The sequence below is a fragment of the Mastigoproctus giganteus genome, chromosome 7 (genome assembly GCF_048544385.1).
Source record: "Mastigoproctus giganteus isolate SK-2022 chromosome 7, ASM4854438v1, whole genome shotgun sequence".
Taxonomy (NCBI): domain Eukaryota; kingdom Metazoa; phylum Arthropoda; class Arachnida; order Uropygi; family Thelyphonidae; genus Mastigoproctus; species Mastigoproctus giganteus.
In genome coordinates this window covers 198,265,777-198,283,058 of record NC_143581.1, presented here as the reverse complement: position 1 = coordinate 198,283,058, position 17,282 = coordinate 198,265,777, and the positions used below count along the sequence as shown (strand labels likewise).

At 36.7% G+C, this 17,282-nt stretch overlaps 1 protein-coding gene across 3 annotated transcripts in view; it reads right to left on the bottom strand.

Moving 5' to 3' along the window:
* Positions 1–17,282, bottom strand: part of LOC150083538 (long-chain-fatty-acid--CoA ligase 6-like) — a 238,822-nt gene that overhangs the window by 91,723 nt on the left and 129,817 nt on the right. The window contains exon 1 of one of the 3 annotated variants that reach the window (XM_090377342.1): positions 11,596–11,626. The exons of the other annotated variants lie outside the window; for them this stretch is intronic. Within the exon in view, the coding sequence (XP_090233468.1) occupies positions 11,596–11,601 (6 nt within the window). The 5' untranslated portion in view covers positions 11,602–11,626. Of the gene's footprint in view, positions 1–11,595; positions 11,627–17,282 lie in introns of those variants that run through there. 3 annotated transcript variants of the gene reach the window in all.

Here is a 17,282-nt window from a genome sequence, read left to right as displayed (position 1 = left end):
ATATATTATTATTAGCCATTATTATTAGCCAGTGCAAGGAAGCCTGAGGCTTACACTGCACCAGCCAAAAAAAAAAAAATTCCGAGTTACCCTGAGAGAGAGAGAGAGAGAGAGAGAGAGAGAGAGAGAGTAAAAGTGAATCACCAAGAAAAAGAAGAATGACAATATCCAGCTCAGCCCATACTCACCAGATGTGAGCCCCTGGGGTAAAATATGTAATAAATTAAAGTCATTCTGAAGCAGTATAGTATGGTTCTGTAATTAACCACCCTCCTATTCTTCAAATCATTGGCATACTTGGACAGCTTCCCCTGTACTTCATCAATTAAGATTAGCAGAAGTACAAGGAGGCTCTAGCACCTGTCCCTGAGCAGGGCCACTGCATGTGGGTGTGCGCTGCAGAAAGGCATCTACTAAAGGGTGGTGCCATATGGAGTTTAACAGTTTAAAAATTTAATTTTGTAAACTATTAAACTCCATACTAAAAATTTGTAAATTATTAAAATAAACCAAAATTAAAAACAAGAATATTTAATCTCATTTTGGTTTGTATTTTACTATAAACATTATTGAAAAATGTTACTGGCCCATTACTAAATTTGTTTCAGCCATAAATTATAAGAAACAAAATATATTCTGTTAAAAGGCTTTTTTATATATATATATATATATATATATATATATATATATATAGCCATTATTATTAGCCAGTGCAAGGAAGCCTGAGGCTTACACTGCACCAGCCAAAAAAAAAAAAAATTCCGAGTTACCCTGAGAGAGAGAGAGAGAGAGAGAGAGAGAGAGAGAGAGAGAGAGAGAGAGAGTAAAAGTGAATCACCAAGAAAAAGAAGAATGACAATATCCAGCTCAGCCCATACTCACCAGATGTGAGCCCCTGGGGTAAAATATGTAATAAATTAAAGTCATTCTGAAGCAGTATAGTATGGTTCTGTAATTAACCACCCTCCTATTCTTCAAATCATTGGCATACTTGGACAGCTTCCCCTGTACTTCATCAATTAAGATTAGCAGAAGTACAAGGAGGCTCTAGCACCTGTCCCTGAGCAGGGCCACTGCATGTGGGTGTGCGCTGCAGAAAGGCATCTACTAAAGGGTGGTGCCATATGGAGTTTAACAGTTTAAAAATTTAATTTTGTAAACTATTAAACTCCATACTAAAAATTTGTAAATTATTAAAATAAACCAAAATTAAAAACAAGAATATTTAATCTCATTTTGGTTTGTATTTTACTATAAACATTATTGAAAAATGTTACTGGCCCATTACTAAATTTGTTTCAGCCATAAATTATAAGAAACAAAATATATTCTGTTAAAAGGCTTTTTTATATATATATATATATATATATACATATATATATATATACACACACACACACACACACACACACTGGACTCCCGCTAGTCCGAACTAATTGGGACCGAGCCCTGTTCGGATTAGCAGAATTTCGGATTAGCCGAATAACGTACCCCAGATTTTAAAATGAATAAGGAGTGAGTGACGTTGATAGCTTGAAGTAATGCTTCAGGAAATCCCAAGCTACCTTTGATGATGATCATTAAATCAGCGAAGCCGAGAGCGCTTTTAAAAATATGAACATTAACAATCTTCCAGTTAATTACAAATGTCAAAAAAAGCTTGGATGAACGGACGGCTTTTCATTGAGTGGTTTCATAATCAATTTGTCTCAGCAGTGAAACGTTTCAGCAATGAAAATGATTTGTCACCTCGCACCATTCTCCTCATAGACAATGCGCCATCCCACCCAGACGTTTCCAAGTTTACATCAGGGGATATAAAGGCAGCTTTCTTACCGCCTAATGTAACACCGTTATTACAGCCCATGGACCAGGGAGTGTTACAGTCTATCAAGCTTGCATACAGAAAGAAATATCTGAGGTCCTTGATAGAAGATAACACCAATTCACTTTCTTTACATGAGAAAATGAAACAAGTGAACTTAAAAGATGTTGTATATTGGGTTGCTGAGCTGTGGGAGAGTGTAACCGGTGGCAAAACATAGCATCTTCTAATCGATTTTCATTGTTACATCAAAAGAAATTAACAGAGTTTGTTACTTCTGAAAAATGGCTTTTGTTCTTGTTTTGGTGTATAAGTATTGATCTGTAGTTTTAATAGGCCATGTCAAACACTGATTTATTAATTTTGTATTAGTACAGTACTACAATAAAATAAAATTTTTTGTGGAATTCTAAATGTCTTTGTACCATTAATACCATTTAAATTTAACGTATTTAACATATATTTTGCGAACTAAAAAATTTCCTCTCCGCTGACCGAAACGTGTTCGGATTAGGCGGACGTTCGGATTACCGGGGTTCGGATTAGCGGGAGTGCACTGTATATATATATATAGTTGGGGAAAGATTTTACGTGGTGATTTTCCATAGAATTATACTTTTAATAATGACCACTCTTATTCCATGTGAATATTAAGACAGTTGATTCAGTTAATAAATTCCTATACATTAAGTATAAGAATTTAGTTAGTAATTGAATAGAAATAGGCTTAATGTATTGGAATTTAGTTATTAACTGAATAAACTATCTTAATATTCAGGTATAAGAGTGGTCATTACTAAAAGTATAATTCTATGGCTTTTTTTATGTAAAGTATTACAACATAGTCTATTTTTAATTCAAAATGTATTTTATGTGTTCAGTGATCATTACTAAATATATTAAAATAACTGTCTACAGTTATTTTATTTGGGGAGAGGGGACAGAGGGACACCTCACAAGGGTGTGGCATTCCTGTCTTGAGTTATATCACAAGTATGGGGTCCACTCAGAGCTGTACCATTTATGACTAACTTCTATTTCCTCTCCTCCAGCAAACTAGGATCCACCTAAGGAGCTTTCCTGCAACTTGCTCCATTTTATACAAATAATCTCCCATGGTGGGACTGTATTAAAAGCTTTCATGAGATATATAATGTCAAAGCTTTTTCTTGTTCCTACATTAAAGAAAACCACAAGATTCCACTGGTTCCCTACTGCTGGCTAACTGATTTGGGCACAAGTTGGGTCACCTTTATAGTGCTTTTCTGTACATGTCACATGGTGTGTGACATATACAAAAAATATTCCTCCGATTTATATACTTTTTCACATATTGTTGCATACAGCACATACCTCCATGGTCCCAACAAAGGAGGTTTTTGGCTGTAGAATTATTATGCAAAAATCAATTTCATGGAGATCATTTTGTTCCTATTAAACACAGAATTAACTTTTTAACCAAGAAACCAAAGCAAACATTACCTGAAACATGAGAGGATTTACAGCTGGTGAACAGAGTAATTTTAGACTGAGGGATTAAATGATTCTCAACAACAGAGTTAATTTGCAATAGTCTATGATCAAAAAAAAAATTTTTTTTTTTTTTTTATGATCAAAATAGGATAATGCTTTTTTAGAAAAGCAATTGTGGTTAAGGTGATAAAGCTTTTAACCAAATCAGTAAAATTCAAAGGTATGCATTGTTAATTTTTATTAGAATAAAACAAATTAGATAATGTATGCACCGCATTATATTTACATTCTAGGCAAATTCAATTATCAAATAATCTATCTCAGGGATTAACAACTATACTGTATTCAAGGAGTGGATAGCTGTGAGTTGGGATTTATGTAAAGTCCTTTTTAAGAGTGAGGAATGGATACGCTGGGTGATGGGTAATCCAATGACACAAAAATATGGTAAAAAAGTCCCTAACAATGATTTAAACAAATCCTGAAATTTTGAAAGAGATCAGAACTGCTGTTCCAAATTTATAATAATCTTTCTGCAGAAGGAACTAGAGGAAGAAGAGATATGAAAATGGAATTGGGACCAACAAACAAATGCACGGAAAATTGTGTCAGTCCCATTTTTCCTTTTTAAGTGATGTTTAGGTTGGGGGTGGGTGACTTGGAGATGGAACCAGAATTAGGCCTAAACCTTCTCCCAAGAAGTCAACAAAATATGTACTGAAAACCTTGAAGTTGATCCAACTTTTCCTTACACCTGAACATCTGAAACTATATATAGATTTCTGTAGAGCAGAGATTCCCAAACTTTGATACCTTGAGCCCCTTAATATTTTTCATGAATTTCATGCATCCCCAAAGTTCCTGAACAAGAGCAAATAAACAGATCTGACATAAAAGTTTGCTATGAATATACATTCTTCAATACATTTAATCTTAAATAAATAAAATATGAATAATAAATTAAATAAAAATGTTTGTACCTAGATTAGTGGGTATTTGTCCATACCCCCCCCCCCCCACACACACAGGGTAACTCAAATTTTCTTTTTGGCTGGTGCAGCAAAAACCTCAGGCTTCCTTGCACCATATGGCTAATAATAATAATATTTCGTTAAAAAAAAAAGTGCTTAAAGAAAACAACAAGCGCCCCAAAAAAAAAAAAAAAAAAATGAAGTGTGCACCGGGAGGGCCGCCCCACCTTCAAAAGATACGCTGGATATTTGGTATCTATCCGAATTTTTGTTACTGAGTAATGTCCAAACGTCTGAAACACTTCCATTTATGCAAATTTCAATTACGCTTCTGACGTATAAAGAATCTGCCTGCTTTTTCCCTCATTTCGCCACGCGTTTTTTTTTTTTTTTTTTTTTTTAAGATTCGCTCAGTTAATGTGGTTAAAATGGGAAATTGATAGAATTTAATTTAATCAAACTAACTGATGAAATATCGATCAATAAAATGCTGAGAGCGGCATTTGCATTTATAAATTAGGGCGGTTGGTAACTATTTGTAGGCTACCAAAACTTCATATCGTTCTACCAAAATGTACCCCAGAGCTGGTACTGCCAATAAGAAAACTGAAGAAGAACATAAGTGACTTTGAATATAAGTGACTTGATGCAGATGGATAATAAATCAGGAACCCCAGATTTCATATTATGGGAGCCTGCCAGGCATTGAAAATGGAGAGTTTAACTCATAAAAATTAATAACATCAATAAGATACATAAAATTTTAACAACAAATATTAAAAATGCGCCATCAACTTATTTCCCATGTCCCCTATTTATAAAGACACCTATGTGTACTGAACCCTCACCACCAATTTTGTCAAGTATGGCGAAATTAACATACCTTCTGGTTCCTTCGGGATAGCGAAGATCCAGAGGACATAGGACGGTTGGTTTGGCAATTGTCAAAGAATCTTGTAAGGTGCTCAGAGTTTGTAGGTATGCCACTACTCAGCACATGCTGTGAGCCCGCCCTGATTGCTGCTCTTCGTTATTTCCTTCTGGCGTGATTTTCTTATCTGAAACTCTGTTTTTAGGCAAGCGTTACTATCACAATATGATAGTATTTGCATGCATCAGACCCGGGAAGCTTTGATTCTTACTTTTTTTTTTTAATAGATATCTAAATCGTTACTCTACTGATAAATTGAAAAATAATAAAATACATATTATTACTTAAAAGTCCGACTTTCTTTTATGTAGTATAAAGAATTACACTTAATTCTGGGTAAAACCTGATACCGACACTGAAGAACGGGGTAAAGTTTCCAATTGGGATCATATTTTTCCTGCTGACATCTCAAATATCACAGTATTCAAAGTGACTACGCTTTCTCATACCTTTTCTTTGTCTTCCATTTCAATGTTAAGAACTTGGTTGCCTTAACTTTACTTCTTCCACTAAATGCAGTTCCTTGAACTCATATTCAGCATCATTCAGTATTCTGATAATTGGTAATCAAATTTTAAATTACTCTCAAGAGTTTCATTTACAGATAACTACGGGGGGGGGGAAGAGAGAGACTTTTGAATACGTCGTTTCAAAATTTCCTGAGATAAGTGATGTGAAAATTCCACGCTTGAGTCTTCGATGGCACAGATCCTCATTTTGCGACTTTTCTTAATTAACTATAACTTTAGTTGTATGTAAGCTGATATATTGTGAAAAATATATGATGTACACTGCAGATTTGCATATTGGGCAAGCTGATAACCTGCAGCAGTTACTGGGCGAAAGCCTGCTCCCTCCGCCTGAGTTAACTACAGGTCCATTTGAAGGGGCCGTTTTCAAACAACTAGCTAATGATCTCAAAGCTATAGGCGAAGTGAATAAGAATAAAGTAATGAAGAAAAAGTTAAAATTATCCGAAGGTAGAAGTTGCCTCGATAATTCTGAGGAGGAATCCCAAAAATAATTCGCCTATAGTTTATTTAAAAGCTATAAAACAACAGGACCTTTATTCAGCTGAACATTTCGGATTTCTTCTGAAAAAATACAATACGAGGCGGAGGGAACGTCTACATATGGTTATTAACCTTTAATACAATTAAAGTTAGTTGTTTATAAAATTATTTTTTGTTCCATTTTGTTTCAAATATAAACCTTTTCATCATTTATATTTATTTTCGTTACAACTGTGTCCAAATACAATCTAAATGAACGCATGTTTGAATAAATTTTCTTGCTTTTAGACAACGACTAGAAAAGATCAATATTTAATTATATCCTATAAATGTGGACTTTTCGCTAATTTGAAGTACCCACCCCACCCCCTTTTAGTCCGAATTAGTGGGGTTCTACTGTAGTTCTTTACAGGGCCGCAGAAAACATGTTCAAAAGTCTCATCTTAACTGGCTTTTGTAGCTATAAAAATCAAAGATCTGAAATTGTTACACTGCCATTCACACAAACACAATCTCCAGCTTGAGAGAGCAAACTTGTAATGTGATACTGAATTCAAATGGCAAATATGACTAATACTTTGAATCTCTCCCCCACTATAATTTCCAAATCAAATTTCTGCATATACCTTCAAAAAACTAAATTGTACTGGCAGGAGCATAGCAGAAAATAGTAGTAGTAGTAGTGGCATGTGATGCAAGAAAGCAAGTACATGAGCTTATGCAGCATCAGCCAAAAAAAAAAAAAAAACACCATTCCCTCCAAATGCCTGTCCAGTTCCTCAAATTTATTTAACCTATCAACTTCCACAATGACAGATGGAAGCTTGTTCCAGCAATTAACCACCCGCTGGCTAAAGGCAAATTTCCGCACATCTATCTTTTCTTAATTTGAATTTATGCCCGCTTAGGTTCGTAATCTGAACAAGTGGAAGGATCCCATCTGAATTCAGCGTGCTCAACCCATTCAAGGCCTTATACACCTCAATCAGATCACCGCGCAGGTGCCTAGTCTCCAGCCACTGCAATTTGCAGAACTTAAGCCTCTCTTGGTAAGAGGATCCCTTCATTCCCCTCACCAATCTTGTTGCCCTTCTCTGTACACGCTCAAGCAAGTCTACATTCTTCCTAAAATGAGGCCTCCAGACCTGAACGCAGTACTCAAGGCGTGGCCTGACCATTGCCTTATATAGAAGGACAATCACCTCCTTTTCCCTGCTAGCAAAATTCCTATATACCATTGACAAAACCCCATCACCTGCCCTGGCAGCCTGTCTGCATTGCTCAGAAAACTTCATACCTGACTGCACAATTACTCCCAGGTATTTTTCATTTTCTACCACCTTAAGTGAAGTACCACACAGTTGGTACGTTTCTCTGGGGTTACTTCTACCCATATGCAGTACTTTTCATTTTGTCAAGGTTCAACTTCAATTGCCACTTCTTAGCCCATCTGCCAAATTATCTAGATCCTGTTGCAGTAGCACACTGCCATTACTGTCATTAACAACCCTGCCAACCTTTGTATCATCTGCACACTTCGATACTAAGCCTGATATACCTTCATCAATATCATTGATAAATAAACAAAACAACAGAGAACCCAACACCGAACCCTGTGGGACTCCATTAATAACATTAGTCCACGAAGAGCAGCACCCATTAATTACCACTCTCTGTCTTCTCCCACTCAACCATCGTTTTATCCATTGTAGCAACTTATCCTTAATACCATTCTGCTCCAATTTGTACAGTAGTCTTCCATGCGCAACAGTGTCAAAAGCTTTCCTGAAATCCAAATATATGATATCAAAATTATTTTTTGCATCCAGTTCCTTTGTGACCACATCATAATATCCTATCAAATTTGTCAGACAAGACTTTCCCTTAACAAACCCATGCTGTGTCTGAATTATTGCTACAGTCTTGTCTAGATGATCCTGCAATGCATCTTTAACCAGTGACTCCATTATTTTACCCGGAACAGAAGTTAAACTAACTGGTCTGTAATTACTCGTGTCGCCCTTCGATCCCCCTTTGTGAATTGGGGATACATTTGCACATCTCCAGTCCGTGATGGACCTCCCCTGAGTCGAACAATGCTCTCATAATTATGGCTAAGAGTTTGCTTAGTTGCTTTGCCGCCTCCTTTAATATAACTGGATAGATCCCATCCACCCCAGGTGCCTTTCTTATGTTTAACTTCAACAATTTCTCCTCCACTTTGCTCTCAGTTATTACAAAATCATTAAGCACCCTGCTACAATTTGATAACCTTTTGCCATTTTCAAACCTTAATAACTCCTCGTGTGAATGTAGATGCAAAATACTCATTCAGTTTGTTTGCTATCTGAGCAGGATCATCAACAGTCGAACCATCGATATCAAGTGGACCAATCGGATTCATCCCCTTCCTTTAAGAGTTCATATAAGTAAAGAAATCCTTGCTGTTTTCCTGAGCATCTTTTGCCAAAGATTTCACGTAATCTGCCTTCGCCTGCCATGGATATGATAAATAAGTATTTTACAAATTGTAGGTGGATACTCCCCTCCACACCTTTATTTACAAAAAATATAGTAAAAGGAGGTAGTCTTAGTAGTATCTGTACAAAATTGTAGCCATTCTGTTTATTTTTGCGCAGGTGTGATTCTAAAGTCTGCTGACAATCAAGCCAAAAACGGAAAAATATGAGCAGCGAGCGGTTATAAAATTCCTAGCAAAAGAGAACATGGAATTATTTGAAAATTTTCAACGTTTGAAAATGTATATGGTGAATCTATTCCATCAGAGCGTACAATCCGGAATTTGTTTATTGAATTTCATGGCCGCTTTGCATTCATGGCCGAATTTCATTGCTGGCTGCTTTGAGTCAACAGCCAAAAATGAGAAAATGGTCAAAAATGTGAATAAATTAACTATGGAAGACCGTAAAATGAACATTAAACAGATAGCCGATAAGGTAAACATTAGCCCTGAGTCAGTACATGACATCCTACATGAGCAGGTAGGCATGACAAAGGTGTCTTTGCTGGTGGGTTCCAAGAATGCTGAGCGACAATCACAAAGAGGCAAGTGTGAACATTGCTAGGTCTCTTCTGAACGTGCCCCTCCGAATGAAGAAGTTTCTTGCCGGCATTGTTACTGCTGATGAATGTTGGGTTCACTACTTTGATCTAGAATCTAAAATTACCGGCATGCGGAGGAAACATGCTGGGTCACCCACCTTAAAAAAAATTCGAAGTGCAAGTCTCAGCTGGGAAGATTCTGTTGACAGTCTTCTGGCACTGTTCGGGAATACTGCTCACAGATTTCCTTGAAAAGGGTAAAATCTGTGACGGGGAGGTACTATGTGGATTAACCAAATTACGAGAAACATTCAAGCAGCAGCGACGAAGAATGCTGTCCCGTACAGTGCTGTTGCTGGATGACAACACCTCACCTCACAGATGTGAACTGACAGGAACAACAGTAGCCAAACTGGGGTTGGAGTCTTTGCCGCATCCATCTTATTTCAGTGACATGGCCTCATCTAACTTCTTGTATGAAAAATTGAAACATCTTCGTGGAACGCATTTTTGAACGATAAATATCCGAAGCAATGACAGTGGTTTTACGAGAAAAAAAAAAAAAATAATAATAAATAAATACAGACATCTAAAAGGACGGGATTTTCATGTTTAAACATAGATGGGAGAAATGCATAACTGTGAGTGGTGACTACATAGAGAAGTAGTAACATGTCGTAATAATGTTAATCTATTTTATTTTATTTTTTATGAAAACCTCCAAACATGAAAGGTATCAGAATCCATGATACTTAGTACCGTGAAGGTTGTACCAGAAAACAGAAGGAATAAACGAGGAAGGGAAAAAGTTGCTTCTGTGAATTTGGAATAACAATGAATGCAGATTGCTTATGGTACGTGTTCGGACTGGTTTGGAAGAGAGTGATGGAATTAGATGCCAATCAAAAGAACAGTGCACATGAAAGTATCTACAAAAAAGGGATGCAGAAGAAACATAACATCTATGAGAGTGGAAAGTCTTCGTAAGAGGCGAGTCATTAATTTAACCTGATTGCCCTCTTTTGAACCAAGTCTAGAAGACCGAGAGGTTTTGGCGACACCAACACAGATGTGGGAACAATATTCCATGGTAAGGGGGATTTGAGAAATTTGTATAGAGTAGAGTGCTACAGAATTGTACAGAAGAAAAGTAAAGTAATACCGAAAGCGAAATTGGCCCTTTTTTTTTTTTTCATTGCACTGGAAGCAATGTTTGTGGTGTGCCAATAGAGATTAGAAATCAGGGTAATCCCCAATGGAGATATGCGTTCTTGTCTAGAAATTTGAATGTCATCGAAGATGAACACAGTAGCAGTACACTGCGAGAAATAAGACAGAACTATTTTAGAATGAAGTTAAATACTTCTGGAACTGTTCGGGAATACTGCTACTGCGTAATGTACCAAACCCAAAAATGTTTTCGAAAGTGGCCCACTGCATCCAATCATGATCACCTAATGTTTATCACAAAGCAAACAGTTATTTATTTAAAAAAATTAACTTGATAATTCCAGGCAGGCGGCGTCAATTCAAGTTTCCAACCAACGTTTACAATAATTATTGCCATAGAAACCTCTTAAATTCCTTTGATATTTGAAAATACTTCAGTGTCATAGCAGAAAACTAAAATGAAAAAGTACCATTTTCCGAATTTCAGGAGGGTGAATTTATCAGTAGACAAACTAGGTGTGCAGCTAGCTTGTAGCGATCGACAAATCCCAAGACTGAATTTATTAATAATTGTAGGATTCATATTAATATTTGAACTAATAATATTTAAATAATATAAAGCTGAAAATAATATACAGCTGAAAATGTATACTGCAGACTAACCGTGCATGTTTTAGGGGTTTACGTCAGTTATTTTATTAAAATTTTGGAAAAATATCTTCTAATTTGGAATACTGAAGATATATATTAAAGAAATAAAATATCTTTTAGAAAGAAATTCACTGCAGATAATTCCATATGAACACTCGAATAAAAGATTTACATTACTGAAATAAAAATTGGTAAAGAAACACTACGAAATAAGTAGCTACAAAATCCGAAGAAATAAATCGCAGAATACAGCTACCTTTCACAGACATTAACAATTATTAAATCACATTTTCTTGATACAAATGAATCCGGCATTATATAAATAATATATGTAACACTAAATTAAACGAACTTCCAAAAGAATATCGTTTGGCAAAGCTGGAGTCTTCTGCTATGATCTTCTGCTACTGAGGCAGTTAAAAAATTCAGTATCACTTTTTTTAAATGAAATACTTCAAGAAAATACAAAATATGTAATAATTATTGTAGCATCCTTACCGGCATCCTTGTTCACATGAGGAGATCACACTACCCAGCATACATTGCTCGTAGTTGGAAAAAAAAAAAGATCATCTTTAAAGAGCCCTCATTGGTGGCTGTTGGGGGATCGATACGACTGGATCCGGCATATCTACGTGGGCTTTACCATAAGGTAGTCTGACTCAGGTGTCGCAAAAGACGACACAGTACCTGAGTTCTCTGCAGTTAAAGGTTAATCAATTCGCTTACAAAAGGCAATTATAGAACGTTTGTACATATTTTTCTAAAATTAAAACAAATGTAGAATACTGTTTTCAACAGAAATAACTGCAAACATTCGGGGGAGATACGATTGAAGATGAACAGCAAATAAAAGAAGTCATAATGCAGCAGGCAATATGTACACGAGGCTGTCGGAAGTAATGGACAGATGGCAGAAATGTAGAACGAAACGAGCATGTTGCAGGTGTATAATGTGTTGGGGGGAAACCACTTAATGAAGGGGGAATAGACGTGCAGCTGTCGCAAGACGTAAGCAATCGCAGCGTGACAGTGATTAGGTTACTCTTGCTCACAGAGGAGCGATGGACGACATTATGACTAATGTTATTTGTTCAAGATAAAGAAGACACCAAGCAAGGAAGACAGATCACGAGACAGCGTTACTATTTTAGCAACCGACCAAGTAAAATAAAATACTTTTAAGGGGGTCATTCTTTAATTGTGGTGGCAATACCCAAATAATTATATTCCAATTTTTACTTAAGTTTCTTTTTATTTCATCGGAATTGCATAATAAATATTCCACAGATCTGGATAGAAAACTTTCATATTCTCAGGAGTTCAATTTATATGTCACTCTAAATTTATAATACACGAGTAATCTTTTTGACAAAATTTGGCATTTATTAAGCTGCGTTCGTTTGTGAATGCCTTACCGACTCTTCCTCCTACAGATACAAAGATAACTCGTACATAGCTTTTCCTTAATGAAAGAGAAACTGTGATTATATGATTTTTATCTATCCACAACTTAAAGAAAAGAACTTTATTGTATGGGGGTGTTGCCTCTCCTCCATTATACCCTATATAACTATTTTTATGTTTCTTTAACCCACGAAGGTGACAAGTATTAGAACCTATAGTACTTCGTATTGTGTTTGGGTTGGAAGTGTAGAAACGTGAAAGAAGTTGTTGACATTAGAACTGAATTGCTGTAGATTGTAATTATCAGGAAATACATGTGATGGAAAGTTGTCCCAGAAAACACAAGTTGAAGGGATAAACTAGGAAGAAAAGTTGGTTTGGTAAGTCTCAAGTTGGACAGTAATCGGATGCCAACTGATTGTGGCACGCGTTCGGACAGGTTTGTAAGAGAGTGGGAGAATTACAGATGCCAATTCAGAAGGACAATACTCATGGAAGTATCTATACAAAAGGATGCAGCAGAAAGAGAATGCATATAAGACGAACGTGGAGAGACTTTGTAATAGGCGGCTCATTAACTGCCCTCTTTGAGTAGATTCTAAAAACTTAAGGTTTTCGGAAAGCACTCCAGATGTGGGAACAATATTCCATGGTAGGGTGGATTTCAGATTGAACGGAGCGAGAAAAGTAACGCCGACAATGAAAGAGAAAATCCAGTTTTTTAGAGGAAGCAATATTTTAGATGTGCTTATGCACAAGAGATTAGAAATAAAGGTAATTCCTAATAAAGATATGTGATCTTATATAAAAATCTGAATGTCATCGAAGATAAGCACAGAAGAAAAAGAATCCTTTTTGCGAGATAAAAGAAAGGACTGAGTTTTAGAAGAATTGAAATTAACTAAGTTATCTTTGCCCCATTGAAGAATTACCTGGAAATCGGCATTTAAGAAATTGGTGATGGATATTCGATAAGATGAATCCGTTTTGGCAGGTTGTGTTTCTCAAACTGGAAGGTGGAATGCAATGTGCTATATCATAAGCAAAACTATAAATAGGATTTCCAGTCAGTGCAAGGAGGTCAATATGCAAGAAGAAAAGAGTGGGAGAAAAACTGAACCTTGGGAAACACCAGCATTAGTGAAGAACTTAAGAGAGACCCGCAGAGAGCGATCAAAGAGAAGACTGGATACTCAATAGCCAAAAAAAAAAAAAAAAAAAAAAAAAAAAAAGTCAGCAATCCATAAGATGGAAGCTTCTTTAGAAGATGCCAAACAGGATCAAAAGCCTTAGATATGTCAACAGTAACTGCCTGAAATGACGATATACAGAACAAAAAAAATTTGGAAAGTTGATAAGAACCGTAGTGGACATATTTGCAACCCACTGTATTAAAGTAATGATGGTACAGGAAACTAATTTTCGAGGTCTACTCAATAAAATAAAAAAGGCAGCAGGTCTCAGCGATCGGAGGTTGAGCAGCGTAAACAATTCTACAAAGGATTTAGGAGCATCAATATAATGACTTGGATGTAGAGACAAAAACAACAACACGCCACACACACAAAAAAGTAACAATGTAGCTTGAAACAAAACGAAGTTACGCCTGGATTCTTTCTGATCACGTTCCTTCATTTTTATTAAGATCTTTAAAGATGTTGTTGAGTTTTTAGGCGCATCAACGACTTAAGACCATATTGCACCGTATATATTATCTATAAATTGCGTTTGTTATGTGGCCCATTTGCCTGTTTTGCTGGACGAAAAATACGAGATTCTAGGAGGAGGAGGAGGGGGGGGGGAGACCACCAAACTAGTCACCTGAGACGGACTGACTAAGCCACGTTGTGAAATTGGCCCATAACAATTTCCCGCGTCATTGACGGGATTCGAACGCTGGTGTTCCACCCGCTGTGGAATACTGAATAAAAAACAAAAAGGAAGCATGCCCCAGCGATCAGGTGTTTTCAACCTGGTGTGGAAAGGACATTGATTATGTCAACTGTGCTGGCATTTTTAAAGATAATGGCTTTTTTTTTTTTACATTTAAAAAGAACAGAATATTTACAGAAATCATCTTAAATTTTCGGACAAAAAAAAAAAAAAAAATTGGTACTAATCTCCACCAACGAGGGAAAAAATCCTTCTTATACCATTTAAACTGAATCTTATACACAGCACTGTGCATATGAAAATTAAACTAATAATGGATTATTCAATAATTAATTATCTAGATACGATGCTACTTGATTCACGGTATAGCAATTCATTTGGAGAGCTAATCGACTTGACGATTTTAATGCCAAGTGTAAGTTAAAAGTACATCGAATTCATCCAACGCCAGCGATAAATATCTACATAAGGGTGGTGGTTCTAAGAGTGAAGTGGGAAATTATCGACCTGTCAGTCTAACTTCAATGGTAGGGAAAATCATGGAGGCAATGATCAAGGGTGGAATTTAGGATCATTTGGATCGAATTGAAATTCTCAAGGATACTCAGCATGGTTTTGTAAAGGGAAAATCATGTTTAACAAATCTGGTTTGCTATTTTGAAAGGATCACTCATGAGCTGGATTTAGGGAATAATTTCGACATTGTTTATTTAGATTTCAGCAAAGCTTTTGACTCAGTCCCACATGAGCGGTTGCTTTATAAGCTGGAATCACTGGGAAAATCCTTAGATGGATATCAAGATGGCTTCAGGGCAGGAGGCACAGGGATGTGATAAATGGCTGTTCCTCAGATTGGGTTGATGTAAGAAGTGGGGTTTCCCAAGGATCAGTATTAGGACCACTGTTGTTTTTAATTTTCATATAAACGACATTGATGAAGGGATAGAGGGCGTGATGTCTAAATTTGCAGATGTTAAAATTGGTAGGGTAGTTAATGATCACTGTCAAGGTGAGCTTCTTCAGAGAGACCTAGATAGACTTCAGGAATGATCAGAAAAATGGCAGCTATGCTTTAATCCAACAAAGTGTAAGGTATTACACCTGGGAAACAGTAATCCCAAAATAACTTATTCACTTGGAGTTCAACTAAACCCACTACTGGAGGAAAGGAACTTGGGTGTTACGATACGGTCAGACATGAAATTCTCTGAGCATTGTAACAGGTTGCAAGGAAGGCCCATGGTGTCCTATCGATGATCTATCGAACTTTCAAGTAGAGATATGGACGTGATAATCCCATTATATAAGGCTTTTGTTAGTCCACACTTGGAATACTGTACTGTGCTCAAGTATGGAGACAGCACCTAAAGAAAGACGGTTAACTCGCCTGGTGAGATTGGCAAAAGGGCTCCCTTATGAAGAAAGACTTCGAATATGTGGGTTGCAGAGTTTGGAAACTAGACACCTTAGAGGAGATTTGATTTACGTGTTTAAGGCTGCGAGAGGCATCAGTAAAATGAATGAGGACGAAATTTTCAAGATTATAAATGATGCTAGAACTAAGGGACATAAATTCAAGTTACGGGGGGAGATGTTTAGATTGGACTGCAGGAAGTTTTATTTTAGCCAGTGAGTTATAAATTACTGGAATAAGTTGCCTACATGGGTGGTAGAGGCTGACAGTTTGGGGAAATTCAAGGGGTCATATAATTCTGGATAGTACCTTCGGGTGAGGGAAACGCATAGGATAATAGGTTTAATTTCCTTCTCTTTTATTAATTATTCGTTTTTTTTTCTTCGTTGTTTCATTCGGGTTTTTTTTTTTTTTTTTTTTGCTGGTGCAGCATAAACCATAGGCTTTCTTGCACCATGCGGCCATTACTAATACCATCCAAAAGGTTGATAAAAAAAGCAAGGTTATATAGGCCTACCTGCGACCGCCTCAAAATAACGTGGATTTTTTTTCGCTGCACGATGATTAAAACTAAATGATTCCTGTAAACCTCTTTTCTTTCCCTTTAGAAAATCCTGGAACCGCCCCTTTAAAGACAGGGGATATTGGTTAAAACGTTGCCTGGTCTAACGAACCTTGGCTGCTGCTGTTCCATGCCGACAGGAGAAACAGAATATGTCGAAAGCAGCACGGGTTCATGGACACACAGGATGATGGTGGCGGTGTAAATATTTGGGACGAACTTTCGTGGACCACAATGGGTGCTTGGATGCAATGGTTACCTGTAAAATGTTTCCAACCATGCGCATCTCTTCATGGCCGCCCACCACAAGTCAAAATTAACAAATGTTCGACTCCAATTGTCACGTAAACCAAATATTTGGGCATGATTGTGGACTGTAGACTAAATTTTTTCCTCACACCTTAATCATGTAACTGCTAAAATTAGAAACTTTACTGGTGCCATCGTGAAGATCTCTAGAACTGACTGGGTTCTCTCGCGTCGGACCATGCAGGTTTATTACAACGCCGTCTTCCTCCCTATGGCAACTTATGCCGCTGGCGCATGGTTCCACAGGGCAAAAATAGTTCAAGCAAAACTAGCTAGTTTGCAGAGAACTATGCTTCTTAGTATTCTAAAAGTATGCAGAACCGTATCTACATCGGCATTACAAGTTATCGCTGGCACGTTGCCCTTGAACCTATACCTAATATACAGAGGCCTCTGCTTTCGCATTAAGAGACAAATTCCAATTGAATATCACCATAGATCTTCAAACAGATGTAAAACAGCTAGGTGTTGGCACGAACTTTTAAATACATGGAAAACACGTTGGGACACCATATCTCTGGGTATTGTCACTAAAGAATTTTTTCCTGAAGTTATGTTCATGTCAAGCAAGAAAATTAAAACTTGGTTCTCTATGGATCT